Source organism: Vicugna pacos, chromosome 24 (genome assembly GCF_048564905.1).
Source record: "Vicugna pacos chromosome 24, VicPac4, whole genome shotgun sequence".
Taxonomy (NCBI): Eukaryota; Metazoa; Chordata; class Mammalia; order Artiodactyla; family Camelidae; genus Vicugna; species Vicugna pacos.
Window position 1 is genome coordinate 24430277 of NC_133010.1, and position 21471 is coordinate 24451747.

Here is a 21471-nt window from a genome sequence, read left to right on the forward strand (position 1 = left end):
CACTACTAAAAATTAAGCGTTTATTTTTCAATACAAGTTTCTGTTCACATATAAATATGCATGAGTCCATAGTTTTTGTTTTTCTTTTGTTATTATTTTAAAGACATAAGGTAAGTGGCTAAATCTCATTTTGCAAGCAGCCTACAGAAAAAAATTAATCTATTTCCAAGAACTACAGGAGGAAGATCCCCATTGTACTACTAAAACAATAGGCAATTTAGGGAATGGTTTCCTTTATCCCATTCAAAGTGGTAAAAATATAAATCACCTCAAAAGCCCCTCAAACAATTCAGTCTGCATTCAACGAGCGGTTTGTAGCATCTGTATACACAAAGCAACCCTCATCCTTCTTCTAAACATCTGGCTGCGCGCCACAGCCAGAGAAAACAGCTACAACACCGGCACCAGGCCTGGAGAAGAGTCAGCTGGAGAAGGGCCCTTTGGGGAAGGGACAACTGACTATTGAATGGGGCTGAACAACAGCAAAAAGTTGCTTTCTAGTAAAACAGGAAAATGATTCGAGACAAACATATAATTGGCTACGATGAAAACTATAAATACTAAATCATTAAAAAAAAAAAACCTTAGGTTGAGGGACTGAACATTTGTAATTTGTTGACCTAAGTCTGCTTTTCTTTTTCTAGAATAAACGCTTCAACCATGAAATAAAAGAATCTAAAACAATTTACATTAGTGTGAAAATACAGCCGTAGGGGAGAAACAACACCACCATAAATCACAACCTCTCTGAGGGAAAAATCTTTAGGAAAAAACCCTGCTGTTAGGGCAGGTACAGCCCACATTTATTTCCCGATTCCAGTGTTGCATAACGGGAGTGCATTTCAATGAAGCTGAACACCAAGTTACATAATTGTCAGATTACTGTATTCTATTTTGCTTTTTCAGCAAAGAACATGGTGGGACTTGGGGTAACAGCAAAAAAAGGAAAGAAATTTAAAGCAGTATATTTTGCCTCTAATCAAAAGCTTTCATTTCAAAAATCATTTAGGTAGAAGATCACAAATTTTCAATATTCTGTCCTAAGACTAAGCATTATAAAATGGTCTTTAAAAGCCTCAATACTTGTTATCATCCTTTTAAGGCTTTTCAGTTGTTTCCATTATTAGAGGGGAAAAAGCTTGCTCAACACATACTTATGGGACTTTATAAGGTCATTAGGGGAGAATTATCAAATTTACATGCTTCCTTCCCATCGAGAACAGCACAAATGTTGTTGGATATTCAACTATGTTTTACAGAAAATTTAATAGCAGCTCTCTGTTTGTGCAGCATTAATCACAATGTGTGTGGAACAGATATTCCAGGGAAGTGGCATCTGTGTTGATTTAAATTTAAAGCATCAGAGAATTAGTTGAATATTAAAAAGCTGTTATGTAAAACCTATTGATATATTAATACCCCTAATTAGGGATATTTGTCTTGGAGCAAATGTACAATCTCTTCTGAAGCACAACTTCCACAGAAGAGTACGAATGCGATCATTAGAAGATTAAACCAATCTGGGAAAAGCTCAAGCAAAGCATTATAAATAAACTAAGTAGCATCACTTATTTTCTCGTTCACAGGCACAAGTTCACAAATCAGAAGCTGTTTTACTCAAAGCTTTTTTAAAAGGCAAAAAAATGAGATAAGGGCTTCAGACTTTTTCTTGAGACATACATACATTTGAAAATCTTAGATGACACTGATAGTCTCAGAATTCTGAGTATGTGAAACACTGTCAATAAATGGTACTATTATCACAGATTTACATTAATAAATCTAAACCAACTACAGCTACCTAATAAAAATGCCATCTAAAAGTCATTCATTATAAATGAAACTAAAGAGTGGTGACTATTACCGTGACTCAAGGGGGTCCCACCATCCCTGGGCTTCTTCTCTTCTCCAGCTTGCTCCTAGAACACAGAAAATGTGGTTGAGACCCTCTTTCTGGATATTTGTGTGGAACACTGAAAACTAACTTTCCTGTCTGCAGGAAGCCAGGAAATGTAAATATGCAATACTTCTGATTAGTTTCCAAGAAAAGCTGACTGTCATCAAAGAAGATGAAAACTCAGCAAGTGAATTACACAGAACCTTTGCCTCACTGATGGATGTTGGTGACAAAGGACTACCAGGACTTAGTACGTCTGGCCAACAGCTGTCCCTTCAGCTCCCTCCTGCATAACTCTGGGGCACATCTCTTTAAGCCAGGATGAGGGTGACTGGCTGTCCCAGGTTGCCTGGGACTGGCCCGGTCACAGCACTGAAGTCACACAGTGGGGCAGCCCTTCGGTCCAAGGCAGACCAGGAGGGCTGGTCACCTTAATGCCAACAACCATAAAAACCCAGCCCAAAAAGGAAACTTCAGATGACAGTAACACAAAGTTTTGAATCAAGGTTTCAAAAAAGAATCATGCATATTAATAGTTTAATGAGTGCAAACTAGTATTTAACTGTTTAATTAGAATTTATTTTGTGATTAAGTACACTATTAAATTTCATTTTTATATTGTACTTGCTTGCTTCTTAGTCTGGCTTTAAGGTACAAAATACAATTTGTGCAGTCGTATATCATATAAATGTTCAATAATCCACATATATCTAGTATGTGATTATAGTTTCTTTACTGATGAGGTGAGCAAACCAAACCGACAAGACTGAAGATGATTGCATCAGACTGCCGTTTGCTTCTATAGTCAATAGAATTGATTGTGATAGATTCCTTGAGATGCCTTAGCTTAAAGTTCATATGGTTCAAGGTTCATATGAAAACTTACTTATCTGTCTGTCCTCCCCCATCCCGTCAACTCAAGATACCTCTACCCAGTAATCATCATTACTAGATTTGGAAATAGCCTTGCAAAGTTTTCTTTATAAACATGCAAAAAAGAAAAAGATACATTCTTTTTCTTTCCGCTCTTGTGCACAAGAGACAGTGCATCATAATACTGTTTTCTATCTTTCTTTTCACTTAAAATGGCCTGGAGATCGCCATCAGGTGGTGGGAGCATGCTCCTTCTTTAGGTGGTTGCACAGTATCACATTGAATGGATATTTCATGTCTAGATTGTCACCCAGTCTTTTTTCCAATCATATAATGCTGCAGTGAAAAACCAGCACATGCAGCATTTTGCACACGTGCCGGGATGTGTACAGAATCTTCTCAGAAGCAGATGTGCCGGGTCAGATGTCCTGCCAGTCCGGCCCCACATGAGCCCCACAAGCCCCAGATCAGGTCTGTTTTCCCAGAGCCTCGCCAACAGGGCATGTTACCAAATTTCTGGATTTTCTTCCAAGATGAAGAGAAAAGTAGTATCTCACTACAGTTTTATTAGCATTTGTTTCATTATGAAGAAGTTGAAGATCCCTTTGTATATTTTAAAGCCGCTGGTATTTCCTCTTCCGTGAAGTACCTCTTCACAGCCTTGGCCCATTTTTCTGTTGGAATGATGACTCATCTTTCGGTCTTGATAAATTAGGAAGACTAGCCTTCTGTCTACAATATGAGAGGCATTATTTATTTTTTTTCCCAGTTAGTCATTTCTCTTTTTCACTTTTCTTACAGGATTTTTAATATGCAGGGATTTTTGTTGTTTGTTATTTTGAGAAATGAAATTATCAGACTTTCCTTCCGTGGCTTCTAGAGGTGAGTGATAGTGAGACCCTTCTCCACTCCCACATAAAAACCTTCTTCTCTGTTTGTGTCTGTTACACTTACAGTTTACTTCTTACACTTAAATCTTTGACAAATCTGAATTTGTGCCGGGACATGGTGTGAAGTTAAGACACGCTATTTTTGCCCAGATGGCTACTCACCTGTCCCAAGACCACTTAAGGGACAGCCCCCGCCCTCATCAGTCTAAGATAAGGGTTCTGCACATTAAATCCCCGGGGGCACTGGCTCCTGCCTGCGGCTTGTCTCCTCTGTTTCTGTCACTGACCCATCGATCCAAGTACCGGAGCCGCGATGCTGTACTTAACTACAGCCTGATTTAAATATGCTTCCTTGGCTGCTGGGTGTTTCACACACAGTAAGAGGGTTCTGTTCTGTTCAAGTTTTGGAGTCAGCTGAGAGTTCACACTCCTGCTCCTCCCCTCACCAGCTGTGTGACCCTGGGCAAGCGATCTAACTTCTCTGAGTTTCGGTTTCCTAATTTGTGACTTGGAGATAATAACTTCTTTACTGAGATGTAAGGATTAGAGATACACAGGTAAAGCCTTAGTAAGCACGTGCCTCATGGCAGACAATTAATGGCAGCTATCACAGGTATTTTGCCAGATTTCAAATTGCCAAGAACATGGCAAAGGTGACGGGACATCACCCCTCAATGCATTAAGATGTATGTCTCCACCTCAGCTGACTGGAGGAGCGTCTCCTGCTGGCCTGTAACAGTGGGTGCCACATAGTGAGAGGGCCATGCAGCAAGGACCTGCAGGCTTCCTGGAGCTGAGACCAGCCCCTGCTGGACAGCCAGCAGGAAAGCAGGAACCTCAGTCCTACAACCACAAGGAACTGAATTTTGCAGACCACCACATGAGCTCGGAAGAGGCCACTGAGCTCCTAAAGGAACTTGGCCAGGCCAACCATTTGATTTTACCCTTTGAGACTCTGAGCAGACACTCTATGTAAGCCATGCCTGGACATCTGATCTACAGACAGAATGACGGAACCATAAATGGTTGGAAGCCACTAAGTTTGTGGTGATCTGTTATCATCAGTAGAAAGTAGTATGTGCTTATTTCTCCTTTATGAGTTAGCTCAAAAAGCTGTCTTTGATTCTACTTCCTCCTCCCTGCTCCACACATGCTAAGCTGGATAACTCCTGAAGCCTGGAAATATCCTATACAAATGTCTAACACTGGGTCCCATCTGCTTTGTTGAGTTTACTGAAGGCAGACAGTGTCTTAACCATCTTTCCTCTCCAAAACATAGCTTGGCTAGCTTAACAGATATCTGCTGACTGAACGCATGAGTGCAAGGTTCAAGATTAGTACCTTTGTATCTGGCAGATTTCACATCCAAAGTTATCATGAATACCTTTGTGCAATTAATAAAAGTTGCATCCTTACAAAACATACTGTAACCCAGCGCTTCTCAAACTTCAACGTGCACATAAATCATGTGAGAATCTTGCTGAAAGGCAAATCTGGATTCAGCAGGTCGGGGGAGGGCCTAAGAGTATGAGTTTCCAACAAGCCCCTAGTCAAGGCCGCTGCTGAAGGTCTGGACCACACAAGGTGCCACGCTCACCAGGCAGCAGTGGGTGTGGCAGGCAGCAATCTAAGCCCTTCTACCTCTGTTCCACTGCACGTGAAATCATGAACTGAATGGGGTCTGATTTTCTATGGTAGCTCTTCACCCCAAATTCACCTCTCCTGACTCACTCAATGCACAGGAAATTTACATAACTCAGAACAACATAAGTCTCTTTCCATAAAGGTTCTACTGCAAAACTGGGACAGTAACAAGAAACCGTATTCAAGGGTTGATTATGTGAACAGAACAGCTACCAAAGCATTTTTATAATCATCGTATCATTCAAATATAAAAAGAAATTTATAATATGCTGTCTGTCACTCACTCGGTGGATTAGGATGTTTGGTTCACACTTCATTTGCTATTGAAATTCTGCCTAGTTAGAAGCAGCATACTCCACACAAAAATAACATTACCTTTAGCTTCAAAGTTAAGTTACCCAAGCTCCTTATGTCCACATGTTTTTCAAATGGAACAAAGGTACAGAAATGTAGAGATACACATAAAAGTCCATGACTTTGTACTGCAGAATAAATCTACATTTCTTTTACTGACCTCATTTTTAGAACAATTTTTTTTTATAAATAAAAAAGTGATTTAATATCAAATGATACTACAAGAATGGTGAATTTGGGGTCAGGTAACCTAAGGCCAAATCCTAACCCCACCCACAAAGAGCCCGGTCGGTACCTGTGAACAGATGACTTGTGTTCTCTAGACCTGATTTCTTTTGTCTGCAAAATAAAGGGGCCGGACTAAATGTTCTCCAGAGCTCCTGCGAGCTGTAACAGTCTCTGCTTTTGTCCGGGCTAATTAATTATTTTGTAAAAATAATAAATCCACACTGCTATTACTGAATAGAGAGTTCATTTTTTTTAAGGGAAAAAATGAGCACTTTCCCTTATCCTCCCAACCAGAACACTACAGGAAATCAGTATGAACTGAGAAAAATAAAACCATTACTGCGACTTCTCAGGCTTCGAAGTTTAGCTCTGAAAATTGAAAATAGAGCTTTTAGAATAAAGAACATTGCTCAGAAAGGGGGGGAGATAACAGTGTAAGGAACATAAAATAAGTCTTTGCCAAGGTACGTTTCCATCAGCCAACTTAAAATCCACCGATTCGGAAGAGAGGATTATGAGGCCGGAAAATAACGAAAAAGGCTTGACACCGAGCCCCTCCCGATGGCCCCAGACGCTCCATGTGCCTTTACGATACGTTTCAGTGATGTCTTCTAATTAATCAGCGCCCGCAGTTCCCTGTCTGAGAATTCCAATCCAGGAAGCAAGACAGAAGGAGTTTCGCCCACTAATTTGTGTTTGGCAATTTCTGGCCGTCACCTTGGCTCCGTCAGATAAAGCCCCTCCTGTCTCTCCCTGTCTGACAGGTCCCTCGGACACACAGGGACTTTCCAACACCCGGCTATTCCTCTTATGCACGAATGGAGGGTGACGCCCTCTGGTTTAACAAACGACAGAAAACACTGAAATCCCACTTAATGACCCAGTAATAAACTACTATTAGAATTTCACCTCCTGTCTCAAGTTCACTTTTTATATTCTCTTTTGCTTTGATCCCATGTGGTTTACAACGTGAAGATAAATGAAATTAACCTTTCAGATAAAAATACAGGGCAGGGTGGGTTCCTATTTCTCTACACACAGAAGCAAAGGCCAACGTTTTGTTCAAATACTCTAAATGAAATCTCTCCACCGTATTTATTAATCATGATTTTTATTTTCTGTATTTTGTGACGGACATTTGGGGACCCTGTGGACAGGGGAGATCCAGCTCCTGGAGACAGTAGACAACGTGCCTGGGACCACGCCTTCGACGTGCAAACCCACCAATGCTGAGTCCACCGCCCTGTCCCCACTCCTTGTCAGCCCCTGCAGTCTGGGACACTGTCCCCTTGCCCTAAACCACGCCACGGTCAGGTACTGGACAATCAGCGACAGCCCCAGTAGCCAGAGACCAGAGAAATTACTCAAAGCTGCTTCGCCTGCTCCCCTGCCTCACCCGCTCACTTCCGAGAAAAGTGCAGTAGAGGCTTCTGTCCACGCTCCTCCCTCTCCCTGCCGCCTCCTTCCCCGCAGGCCCTGCCTGGTGCGACGCGCCCCTCCTCTTGGGAACGTGAATCACAAACTATCCTTTCAACGGCAGCCATCTCTCAATCTGTTCACCTCGCTATACCTGAACCAAAACAAAATCCCAGCTATACTTCAAAACAGTATTTGCTAAGACGTATAACTAAAAAGGGGGGAAAAATCTAAAATACCTTTATGAACATCTCCTTTTGATGGTTTATGTACAAATGTATTCTACTGGCTGATGCAAATTGATCCCAGCCATGTGTGGGAAAAACAAAATGCTCAAAAAATTAGATACCACTGAAAAATAAGAAACTAAAGCAATCCTACCCTAAACACTTTTTCAGTATCTATTTGAGGATATTACAACAAAGATTTCATTACACGACACCCAAGCCGAAGCCAACCACGGCCCCCACCTGTGGGTCCGTCCAGTCCGGGGGCCACGGTACCAAGCACAACGCCCTCTGCTCTTCCATCAAGACCCCCTGAGCTTGGCCACCCAGACGCACTCCACTCATCTCACCATTTCATTATGTGCCCAAAGTTAGACGTGTTGAAATAAAGCATCTCTTCTGTGAAAGAAACCCAGCCCTAGGCTGGTAAAGGACTTGCTTGTCCTTGGTCACACAGCAAATCATCACCCAGATATCCTGACCCCCCCAGCCCAACACTCATTCTGCAAAACGGCCAACAGCAACACCTGCTTCATCAGACAAGTCACAACAGCCATTCTAAACCCACCGTCGGTCACACGTGTCACAGCTGCTTCCAGCCCCACACTCAGCCTCGCGCTGCCTCCCTGGCCAGACGCCCCTGCTCTGACCCTTCTCCTCTCTTCTCTCTCAAGGTTTGCCGCCTACAGAACACCGACATTTTAAGCAAATAATTTGCATTCCCTTATTTTGCATTTTACCAGGTTGGATTTTAAAAGACATTTGTTACAACAGCATTAAATATGCATTAGATATTTTTATTTTTTAAATAAGTGAAATCAAGCATTAAATATGGACATCTTAGATACCCTTCATCCTTCAAGGTCAGACTCCAGCCCCACCATGATCTCCCCTACCCCTGAAGCTCAGTCTTAGAGCTTAGTCTACATGGTGCATAAGCTAGTTCTCTTTTATTCTGCAATACTCTAAGATGCTTAAGAATAAATGTTTCTATTTCTCAACGTTCATAACTCACTAACTAGATGCGGACTGGTAGATTTTTAGGTGCTGCAGAGGGAAAGAATGAGAACTAACATTTATTCAGCATCAGATATTTTATATACACAACTAGACAACACATCTTTCATTCCTGTCTAGTCAAATAAAATTTCCCTTTTTTATTTGAGAAACTTGCATTTTTATGAAGGAAATTTGAAATTTTATAGCCTACATATGGCTTGGGGTTTTATGCCCAGAACACCCACATACACACCAAACATCTATGAAATCACCTTGAAAAAAATGCTTAGTTTCCCCAGTTGTCTTGTGGCAACACTTTGCCAGTCAATCCTAAGGGTGGTGGGTGGAAAAGGCTACCAAAGGCACCTGCGATGACACTTGCCTTTGTGCCGGATGTTGTGAAAAGCATACGTGAGAAGGAGTCTGACGGGGCGGGGAAACCCCTCGTCAAGTCTGCAGCGGCACCAGGAGACCAGCACAGCAACGAGTCATCCACACGGCAGGGTTTAGTGACACGGCTCTCAAGGATGGTGTCACAGAGAGGACCACCCGGGGCGACCTCTTTGGAGGATGATATGAAAGGTTCATCAAAATTGTATAAGCACAAACTCTTTAGTACAAGGATTCTACTGGTAAGATTTTATCTGTGAATCAAACATAAAAGTACAAGAAATATGAATGAGAACACTGGCTGTAACTTTCTGTGTGATGACGAAGAATGAAAACCACCTAAATGTCTACAGGAGGGCACTGTTTAAATAACTTAGGGGACATCCACAGGGTGGAATATTACGCAGCACTGAAAGAATGAGAAGATGTGCATCTCCAAAATACACCTGCTGAACTGCAAAACTGCAAAGCAGAGAGCAAGCGCCATAGCGTGAGCCCATCTGGGGCAGTGAGTGTGTGCACTGTGTCCACATGCATAAAGGGTTTGGAATTTTTAGCTTTCTTTTTGTTTTTTTGGTTTTCTTTTGCTTGTTTGTTGATTCCTGTATAGATACACAAGAAACTATAAACAGTGGTCACACTTTTACAAAAAGACTGGGGATTTAGCACGTGTGTGCGGGTGAGTACAGTACAGAATTTACTTATTATTTTAATACCTGTCTGTACTATTTGATTTTTTTTTACCAGGTGCCTGTATACTGAAAAGTACAAATGAATATTTTTTAAATCTGCAAGGAAATACATAGAAAATATTAGTCTAGAAAGACATTCATTGACAGATATTAATACCAGCACCAAAAAAGTATTACATATTCAAGATATGAAATTATTGTCTCAAAAGCAGATGTTTAGAAAGCACCCAACTGTTCATTAGTTTGATGTTTTATGTGCTTAACCTGCTGGTGCTACTTGGCTTGCGTGGCTGGAAACGTCACTTTAAAATTAGAAGAACAACATAGAAAGTAAAGGCTATTATTGATATTTCAAGCAAAATTCAAACATGATTTTAGTGACTGAACCCCTTTCTCTCCACGGTGAATGCGGCCACAGATGTGAACCTGCTTAGTGCATTAAACTATTGAACTTAACTAATGAAAATGGACACTGTAACTGGCAATGAGCCCCAAACTGACCGTTCAGTGTGGAATTCATCCTAAATGCACATCTTCCCAATTATCTTCCATGAATATCCTTTAAAATAATTAGATGTTCCCAACACTTCATATGAGTAATATGGCCCTTTAAATAGCATTTTCTTACTGCTGATCAGAGAAGTCCATTTGCATGGAGATGCCATTAAGCACCAGGAACATCATTTTCCAGATATTTTCGGGAATCCAGCCGTGCAAGGTGCCAAGCTGAAACAGCACCTGCGTGGTGAGCCCTGAGCACCCCCAGGGCCCACGAAAGTGGAGACCCCAGTGTGGGACACAGATAATGGTAAAAGCACCAGCATGAAGTCAGAAATGGAGAGAAAGAAAGGCGAAAACTGGTACTTGGGCCAACCCAGAAGAGACAGAAGGTTCAGTATTCATGTTGGAGAGCAAGGTAACCAGAGTACCAAGCAGGGGCAGTGACCACTTGAGCAACTTAAAGGGAAATGACACTGAGAAAAGGTAGGACATTTAACTGACAGGAGAGGTGGTCTCAAATTATACACTAAAAATATATTTTAAACATGCAGCAGACAATATTAATTACAGCACTCTTAGTAGGTGAGACGTGTCGAGCTTTTTTCCCTGGGACAGGGGAAAACATGCAGGCGTATCCGAATCACCTGGAGAGCTACAGATGTCTGAGCCTTGCCCCCAGGGTACCTGGCTCAGTAGGTCTGGAGTGGGGCCAAGGAATCTGCATTTCTAACAAACCCCCAGGTGATGCTGACGCTACTGGTCCAGACCCCCAGCAGAAGAACCGCTGTCCAAGTGTAACTCTGAATATCCAGTACCCTGTCTCCTCAGAGGACGTGACACAGCAAACCCAGACTGCTGAGAGGAGCAGCAGCCTCACAGGCCTCAGACGGGACAGGCCTCCCAAAGCTGGTCCAGGCAACCCCCCAGACAGCAAGCTCCCCAAGATACACTCAGAGCCCTCCCTGCTCATGGAAATGGTCTATGAGATGAAACCAACTTAGACCTCCAGGGATGGGGCCTCAGCCCCACATGAACCACCCACTTTCAGCGGGGCTGATGCGGCGGAAACAGCGCTAAACACTTGACACAGGCCTGTATTTAACACCTTGAAACTAGCCTCAGGCCAGATCATCGCTTCCAGTCCCACGTGGTGCCCGGGGGCATCAAAAACACAGCTCATTTGGCATCAAAGCAAAGGCTGTGTGACACTGAGTCACTTCACTGACTGCATGACGTGTAAATGCATAACCACAACCCACATGGAGACCCCAAAACCCACATGCAAGGAAATGATGAGCACACGCTAACGGCCTACCATCCCCAGAACAGTCACCACGAAGGTCTCCCGGTCACGTCCACCCACCCTGCCACTTGTAGGAAGGGATACAAGCAGCTGTCATAAGGAAACAGCACAGGGAACTGGAGGTGTGATGCAATTTACACCTTCTGGCCGCCAAGACGTTATGATGAGGGATTTCCTAGGTGTGATTAACATTCAGAGAGTAGACTCTGAGAAAAGCAGGTTACACACCACAGTGAGGTGGGCCTTGTCCAGTCAGCTGAAGGCCTTGTAAGAAAAAAGATTCACCTACCCCAAGAGGACAGAATCTGCTTCCAAACGGCCTCGGGACTCAAGACTGCACCATCAACTCTCTTCTGGGTCCCCAGCCTGCCAACCTGCCCTGGAGACTTCAGACTTGCCAGTCCCCATGACTGCAGCACTCAATTCCTTAAAATATGTCTATCTCTAGATTAATACATATATATACATATAATTCATCACCATCAAGTAGGGACAGAGATTGTGAACAGAGACTATGACAAGGCTGTCAAGTACTCCGACTGGTTCTGATCCTGGCAGATACAACCCTCTACAGTTCACAATCTGTTCCTTGCCTGATAAGGATCAATTACCTCCATCTTTCTGAAAGAAAAGGCCCCCTTTCACCTTTAAAATGAAGATAACCTTTTAAAATGTACCAGACTTAACAGTACATATATTCTATCCTACTATACATACAACCCACCCGGAAGCAACCCGTTTCGAGTGATTGAAAAAAAACGTCTACTGTGTTTGTACAAGGTACACAACTGCCCTGTGAACTCCCACTGTGAGCACAGACCAGGAGCAAGGGTCCAGGAGCTCACACCTTACCAAACATCCATCCAGGTCCAAACGCTCTCTGGAATCCGTATTAAGCTTCCTCTTCCTGCTGGGCTGTTTCATGGCCATGTGAGCACTCCTTAGCAGTGTTTTTCTGCAAAATAGTGCCACACTGAAGTTGATGGGTCTCTTCCCCTTTAGAATTATGAAAACAAACAAAAACCCCACACTTTCAATTATACTTTTTAATTGGTTGCCATAAATACACTGATGAATAAACTGACATAAAAATTCCACTGTTGATTTTATAGCCCCTAGTATAATAATAAAATAATGGGGGGAAAAGATGCGTTTTCTACCTCTTCTAAAATTTATATCACAAAAAAACCCAGGTATTTCCTTAGGTCCCACCTCTATGACATTTTTGGATTTTTTGCTTAGCTGACCCAACCAGTTAGGACCAATGCACTTTCTCTATACAGCTCCGTACTCACATGGTCTGACCCTCCACAAGTGTCAGGCAGAGGTACTCTTGGTGAGAGGCCCAGTCACACGAGGCACAGCACAGCAATCTGCAACAGAGAAAGTAAGGCAGCTTTTCCCCAATCCAGTCCATCATGACTGTCCTTTGGTACATCAATAATCAGTAGCAGACATTCTTTAATAAGTTACCTGGAATTAGTTTTTTGATGGAGCATTTTGGAGAATCAACCACTAGTATTATACAAGTCCCACTGGCTATAATTCAAAAGGTCATTCATTTTGAATAATTTTAACTACAATTTACATGTAATTTTTGAAAAGTTTAATAGACCTAAATCACCTAAAGTCCCCAGTGTTTTGGAATCATGAATCAACTTATTTTATACTTCCACCCGAACAATGACCCTAAACACTACAAACTGATCATACTCACCACTGAGCTCATCACCCCCCTTCACTGCCTCCCAATTCTACCCTCTCCTCCTACTTACACTAATGACATGAGTGGCCACCCATTTGCCCACATCTGCCCGTTACAGTTGTTCTGACTGTGCACTGCACAAGAGCATCAAGACAAGGGACCAATGGAAGCTGAAATCTATCCTGGGCTCTGCACACAGGCCACGCATCCCACCACAAGGTTTCCATCTGCCAGGAAGAAAATATGTCTTTTTCTAATTCAAACAAATACACCTTTTGAGCCAATGACAGCCCTGATTTGCCCAAGCCAGAGACAGAGGAGTGACCAGCATTTCATCCTTACATCCACCGCATGCTCTGTCACCAGGCTGTGCCGCGTGTAACCTATGGAACACGCCTGGAATTCATCTTCTCCATCTACTCTTATTAATGGACCACCTCCAGCCTCATGCCCGTCTGCACACAGGTCTTGGAGTTCTTGGAGCACGACGTGCACACAGCTTCTCCACCACGCGCCCTTGCTCATCCCATAGCCTCAGGACACTGCCCCTCCTTTGCAGCCTCTCTAATTCTTACTCATCCTGCACGACTCAACTAAAGGAGACTTCGTGTCCTTGAGAAAAGCTTTCGTTGCTCACAGCCTGCTGCCAAGGGACCAGGTGTATCTTCCCTAAAATGCATCATACCCATGCTGACCTCTCCCACAGCATCCAACGCTTCAGACATCTCGTGTTTGTATTTGCAGATACGTCTCCCTAGTGAGGCTGTGGGCATCCTGATGACAAGGCCTGGGAACAATTGACCCCAGTTTTCTGCTGTCTCCGTAGTGCCTGGCTCACAGCAGACTCCCACATGCATTTGTTACCCTGCACTGCAGAAGCACGTCTCCCAGTTACAGAGAAGCCTCCAGTCCAATGGATATTAGTGCTCGATCCACGCACTGTTCCTTTTAGAATGCTACACGAACAGAACAAGCAAGCTCTCAGACTTAGTAACTCCTTCCCCTTTCTCCTTCGTATACAAAACCAAAACCCCAAACAAACAAAAAACACTTCCTCATACCGTCTGCTTCCAGTCAGATAATATTTATGCCCTTAAGACAAGCACTTTCCTGCTAAATTCAATAACATTGCATTCATTTTGTAGGATGTAGATACAGTTTATCATGCCTGGCTCCCGGCAATACTCTGAACACTATGCAAATGAGCAGCTTAGACCTGATGCCTTCAGCAAAGCCTCACTGCACCAGGCAAGCAGGGCCAAGGCGGGCCTGTCCTCCGCGGCTAACAACACCCCGCGGATGGTCAAACTGCAGTCACCAGGCTGCTGGGGATCGTCTCGCTGTCAGAGATCTGTCTTGCTAATACTTGGTAATTATCTCACTAGCTCTGGTTTGTTTAAAAAAGAAAGAAAGCCTGAATTTATATTATTATGTATTGGGGAAAAAATGAAATTTTTTAATGCTGAGGAGATGTTTCCAAATACAATTAAGTAAAAATTAAATTTCCTTTAGACTTAGAAATAAAGCAAAAATATAAAAGGTACCAAACAGTCCATATAAGATTTTGCTGCCAGACCAAAAAAAAAGAATTAGATACAAATCCCATGAAACACAATACAAAGGAGATGGAGGATCTGTAGACAGATGATAGATGGACAGACAGACAGGTGGTAGACATGCTGACACACAGCAGAGGTTTTACAGAATCCCTTCGAATGTCAATTCACAGGACACATTCTAAGCAACCGAAGAGAACACTGCTTTTGACATAAAATGAACTAGATATCCTTGGCCCAGTATCACAATATCCGGATTATTTTGATTGTCCAGGATACTGGCCTACTCCCAGGGGCACCAAATGTCACGTCAGCCATATGCCTCCCTGCTGAGCTTTGAAGAAATAAAAAAAAAAATTTAAAAAAACGTAGAGCCGAGGAAGAATAATGTCAGACTCCAAAACACATCACAGAAGCAAGGGTGAACAGCTGCAGGGGGAGCTGGGCCCCAGCGTCCTTTAACACTGTTAGCTGCGGCAGAAAAGGTTATTTTAAGTGATTCTAATTAAAGAAACTTCTAAATAGTATTTCAGATTTAAACAAAAAACAGATGAGTATATATAATGATTTGTATTTCTGTGAAGAAACAGTGCACTGATTTTTCAAATTAATCCTCTTAATCATTTTGATTTCCCTTTGTGGTTAATAGAGCTGGCTATCTGTACATTCCCAAACACTTGTCTTACTGACCTCCTGATTAAGCAGAGAAATCAGACTTACTTAGAAATCATAAGAACAGTGTCAAGACTTTAAATTAGTCTATAAACAACAAAAATTATGCACAGTTGCTAAAATACGTCCAGTTGCTATTTGGTAACTCTTTCAAAAGTAAGTATTGATCACCTACTCTTATCAGGACAGTCACAGGTGCCCTTCAGAACATAAGGATGGTCCATCAGACCTTCTCGAGGGGGAGGTAACTGAAGAAGCCACACGCCCTGGAGAACCCAGCCAGCTCTGCCTACGCCTCCCACCCTGGCGTAATTATTAACAGCGCTGCCTTTCACTCCCCAGAATGTTCCCCTTTAAACAATAAATCATATGGTCACTGTGTGGGTAAGAAACATACATAAATTAACAAGAAATATAATAAGAATTACCAGTGGGTAATTCATGTGGTGTTCCCAGGACAACACCAGGAGAGACAGAGAGACTGAGAATGTCCAATATAGATCAGAAAATTTGTGTGGAGAAGCATCCTAGCTCCATCTAGGACACTGCATACAATTTAAAGTGAATTTAGCACCAAAATATCCAACACATATATCCAATTACTGTACTGATTTCCCACTGTTCCAAAGGTGTAACCAGGCTAAAATGTATTCATCCAGCTGAGGCTCAATACCAGCAATATATAGTAGTAGGTGTTGGAATAAGTTAATAAGTAATTACAACTGCACACATTTTGACAACTTCTGCATGAATTGTTGCTCCCTACCCCAAGGGACTGCGTTGACAGTCACAGCTAACATGACCTGAGGACCCACATACACCCGGCACAGCCAGAACTCCTCTACAAATAGACTTTCATTAATTCTTATTAATTAAATTTAGCACAATGCAACTTTTTTCTTTCCTTTTTTTTTTTTCTACCATTGTCACCACCATTTCACAGATGAGGAAACACTGCCCAAGGTTACACAACAAACAAGTGCCCAGGACAACTCTAGCCCTTCCTTTAGATGCCAGACTATGCTGAGCTTTCACAACTGTCTTGTAACTTCAGTCATCTGAGATGTCACCACAGAGGGACAATAGCCAAACTCTTGCAGCCACAAGGATCTGAGCAAGAAAGGGACAACAGTCCCTGTCACAGAGCCCACCTCCAGGGCTGATCTGTACTGGCTCTTTACTTACATCAGGGCAGCCACCTACTCTCGTAATTTTTTAAAATTTCACCTTTATTATCTATTTTGGAATCTTAACGAATTAACCACAATCGTGTACTGATTATGCACTCAGATATCTGACATGACGCTTTAGGATCACAGCACAGGAAGTCCCAAGATGCAGGGTCTAAAGGGGGCCTTCAGGGTTGTCTGAATTCAAAATATTACACACAGATACTTTACTAGATATATCTTCAAATTTGAATTCTTTCTGTCACCATCACAGGTATAATAAAATCAGATAATCAGAACCATAATCCTTTTCCTTGCGTGCATGTCTCTGTCTCTGTCTCTGTCTCTCTCTCTCTCTCTCACAAACACACACACACACAATTACAGCAGCAGTACCAAACATAAAGGTCCCAGAGAACATCAGCACAGTAATAAGTCTGGTAAGTCTATTTTAAGGCCTACCTGTCTCAATTCTTTCTAGACCAATATTTAACAATTTACACTCCACTCAAAAGTATCTGGTGGCTAATATACACAGACACTTTCAACAGTATCTCTTAAGAGGTTTGTTCCCTGCTGAGGTCTCCTAACTTGAACCAGCTAAGTTGCTAAAAATTCCCTCTCAAAACTTCCTGCCAGGATGGAATGGTATATTCTTGCTCTGAGACATCCCTTGGCCTTAAACACAGAACAAAGCCATTAAAATACACACCAATTGACCTCCTCTGTAAACCAGCAGCAAATGAGAAACAAAGTGGTGAGTGAAGCTAATCCTGAGTCCACTGGGCTCCAGGCTCTAGAGCAGGAGAAAGCAGGGGGCTCAGGAGTCCAGCTCCCCGAGCAGGTGTGAGCTGTCAGGTCATCAGGAGATGGGAGCCGGAGCCAGGCTTGCCCCTGGAAGCCAAGCAGTGGCAGGAGGCTCCACCAGTCACACATGGAAGCAAAGGGAGCTTCTGGCACAAATGCTGCGAGTCTCAGGAGGCAGGACGAGCAAACACTGGTCCCAACCAAGAAGTGGGCCCCAGGGAAGTGGGTGAAAACAACCACAAAGTCAAAGAGCCAGGGGATGGTGGGCCCATACAGGTGAGAAACCAAAGTCCCCCCACCCACAGTGCACCTGCAAATCAAAACTCACAAGTACATAAAGAAAGCAAATGCTAAGGACAGTCAACAGAATCAGCCAATGGGAGAAAAATTCAGTCCTGATGAAATTTATACTATTTTTAAATAAATTTAAGATGTTCAAAAAGATACAGGAAAAGAGCTTTAACAAAAGAGTAAGACTTTATGAACAATAATGCGAGTAAGTTAAAAAAAGAGCTGGATATGAAGAAGTTAAAGATCTTGGAAATTTAAAGGACAGTCAATAATATAAATAAGCCTGACATACTTTTAGCTAGACAGACCAAGAAAAAAAAAAACCCAGCAGATTCAAATTACTAAAATCAGAATGAGACAGATTGCATCAGAACTGATTTACAGAAGTCAAAATGATTACAAGGGAATATTATGAAAACTGTATGCCAACAAATTAGATGACTTAAAATGGAATTCCTAAAGACACAAATTACTGAAACTGACTGAAGAAGAAATAGAAACTCTGAATATATCTATAAAAAGTAAAGAGATAAAAGTTATAATTTTAAGACTTCCCTAAAAGAAAAGCCCAGGCTCAGATGACTTACACCAAATACTCAGAGAATACCCGTCCTTCACAAACTCCTTCAGAGAAAGACAAGAGGAAGGAATACTTTAAACCCATCCTAGGAGACTAGCAGAATCTCGATCCAAAACCAAAGGTATTACAAGAAAACTACAGACCAATATCCCTTATGAATATAGATTCAAAAATCTTCAACAAAACACTAGCAAACTGAACCTAGCAACATATAAAATTATCATCCAACGTGACCAGAAATGCAAAGTTAGCTTAACATCAGAAAATCAATGAGTGTACTATACCATATTAAGAGAATTAAGGACAAAACCACACAATCACATCATTAACACAGAAAAAGCTTTTGATAAAAGAGATACCCTTTAATGCTTACAAAAATTCACAATGAAAGTAACAGGAATAGAAGGAACTTCCTAAACTGATAAAGAGCATTTATGAGACACCTACAATTAACACCATACTCAGCAGTGACAGACTGAGAGCTTCCCCCGCGATCACAGACAAGGAAGCCTGCTCTCACCCTTTCTATTTAACAATGTGCTGAGGTTCTAGACAGCGCAGTTAGGCAAGAAAAGGAAACGATGGGCATCCAGGCGGGAAAGGAAGCAGTAGTCTCTTCTTCTCGGTGTCACGGAAGAGTCTAAGAAGGAATGGCATTAATTCTTATTTAAATGTTTGGTAGAATCCACCCATGAAGCCACCTGGTCCTGGGCTTTTATCAGCTGTTTTCTTGTTTGTTTGTTGTTTTGTTTTTTATAGATTTAATCCCCATAATAGTCACAGATCTGTTCAGACTTATGCTATTTCTTCATGATTTAGTCTTGGTAGGTTGTGTGTTTCTAGGAATTTATCATTTCTTCTAGGTTATCTGGTTTGTTGGTATATAGTTGTTCCTGGTAGTGTCTTATGATCCTTTCTATTTCTGTGGTACCAACTGTAATGCGTCCTCTCCTTGTTTCTTCTCTCTGAAGTCTTTGACTGTTTGTTAACGAGTTAAGCTAAGGATCTGTCAATATATTGTTTAGCTTTTATCTTTTCAAAAATAAGTTTTAAGTTTCACTGACTTTTTTTTTTCCTGTTTTCTATCTTAGTTACTTCTGCCCTAATCTCTGATATTTTCTCCCTTCTGCTAACTTCGGGATTAATTTATTCTTTGTCAGGCACCTTGAGGTGAAAAGTTAGCTTCTTTATTTGAGATCTTACTTCTTTTTTAATGTAGGCATTTATCACAACAAACTTCCATCTTGCTACTGCTTTGCCGTGATCCCCTAAGTTCTGGTATATCGTGTTTTCATTTTCATTTGTCTCAAGGTATTTTTCAGTTTCCTTTTAGAGTTCTCCTTTGACCCAGTGGTTGTTCAAGAGTGTGTTATTCAATTTCCACATATTTGTGAATTTTCCAGTTTTCCTGCTGCTACTGATTTCTACCTTCACTCCATGGGACCAGCAAAAATACCTGGTAGGATGGTATGACTTCAATCCTTTTAAATTTGTCAAGTCTTGTTTTGTAAACTAAAATATGACCTATCCTGGAGAAAGTTCCGTATGCATTTGAGAAGAACACGTGCTCTGCTGCTGTTGGGTAGAATGTTCTGTATTTGTCTGTTAGGTTCATGTGGTCCACAGTGCTGTTCAAGTCCTCTGCACCCTTGGTGGCCTTCTGTCAGATCTTCCATCCGTTACTGACAGCGGGGTACTGAAGTGTCCTGCTCCTACTGTTACTGCTGCCTATTTCTCCCTGCAGTTCCGTTAATGCTTGCTTTACATATTCAGCTGCTCTGAAGTTAGGTACATATATATTTATAATTTTTATCTCTTCCTGTTATTGATCCTTTTATCATTACATAATGTTCTTCTTTGTCCCTTGTGACAATTTCTGACTTGGAGCCTATTTTATCTGATATAAATATAGCTACCCTGCTCTGTTTTGCTTACCATTTACATGAACTATCTTTGCCCACTCCCTCACTTTTCTCAGTCTGAATTCTCGACTCTCCTGTAACAGAATGATCCATCCTCACTCCTGCCACGGCTCCATCTTGACCAAATGCACTCGACTTGGGCTTGGACTACGACTTGCTCTAGCAATCAGCAGATGCAGCGTGAGCTGAGCCCTAAAATGTGCTTGTGAATGAGTCTGCACTATACTGCACCTCTCCACCATTGAGCACGCCTCAGTTACACCTGCTCCTTCTAAGTGGCCCCAGGATGCACACACAGGTAGAGCACCCTGAGCCTGACTCGCAGCCTGCAGCCAAGCCCAGCATACCAAGCCTGAAGCCTTTTACAAACCACCAGGGCAAGCCCAGTCTAGATCGGCCAGATCACAAGTCACCCAGCACCTATTATGGTACAAATAAGTATGCGTTGTTTTAAGGCACTGAGTTTCAAGGAGGTTTGTGAGGCAGTATTTTTGGTAGCAACAGCAGGCAGATGTAACAATCCACAGAGGGAAAAAAGGGACAAAACCATGAGTAAGTATTTCACACAGAATTTCATGGGAAGTTGCTCAACCCTGTTAGTCATCAGGGAAATAAAGACTAAACCCACACGAGATACCAAATCATGGCCACTGAAGTGATAAAAATTGAGAACTTGGACAATACTAGATGCTGACAAGGTCAAGGAGCACTGGGAACTCACACTCCACTGGCACAAGATTAACTGGTTTGACCACTGGAAAATAATCTGGCACAGACTCGAAACTGAAGACATTCCAGCAAATCCCACAACCCAAGACTCCAGCAATTACACCCCATTAGGAGACAGGTTCATATTAACGGGCCAGGGGGAGGGGGGCACTGGAAACAATCCACATATCTGTCTGCAGGAGTCTGAAAAAATAATGTATTATAGTCACACAGTATCACGTTACACAGTGAAAATGAGCCAACTGCAACTACATTTCGAAGAACAGATCTGAGCAGTAATGCTGAATGAACAAAGGACACCAGAAACCTGCATGCATTTTTTAAACAGGAAACCAAGCAAAAGCACTCAACATATATTCTTAAGTGGGAAATTATTTTGAAGAAGCAAAGAAACGATAAGCACAAAACTCAGCACAGCAGTTAGACAAGGAAATTAACAGCATTGTAATGTTCTCATTCTTAACTTGGATGTTGGCTTCATGTATCTTTTTTCTGTTATGCATCATAACTTACTTATAAATTGTGTTGTTTTGTATATATAAAATGTCATAGGATTGTTTTAGTCATTTGAAATGGTATACCCTAGTCATGCACTATAAGAGAAAAGCTGATTTAAAAGAACAGAT

General features: G+C 42.0%; 1 protein-coding gene across 7 annotated transcripts in view; it reads right to left on the bottom strand.

Moving 5' to 3' along the window:
• Nucleotides 1-21471, bottom strand: part of L3MBTL4 (L3MBTL histone methyl-lysine binding protein 4) — a 332768-nt gene that overhangs the window by 180803 nt on the left and 130494 nt on the right. For 4 of the 7 annotated variants that reach the window (XM_072949221.1, XM_072949220.1, XM_072949226.1 and 1 more), the window contains 3 exons: nt 12710-12787; nt 12267-12369; nt 1865-1919 (listed from right to left, as the gene is read on the bottom strand). In XM_072949221.1, coding sequence (XP_072805322.1) covers nt 1865-1919; nt 12267-12369; nt 12710-12787 — 236 coding nt within the window. Of the gene's footprint in view, nt 1-1864; nt 1920-12261; nt 12411-12709; nt 12788-21471 lie in introns of those variants that run through there. The other 3 variants (XM_072949223.1, XM_072949224.1, XM_072949225.1) reach the window with 3 other exon arrangements.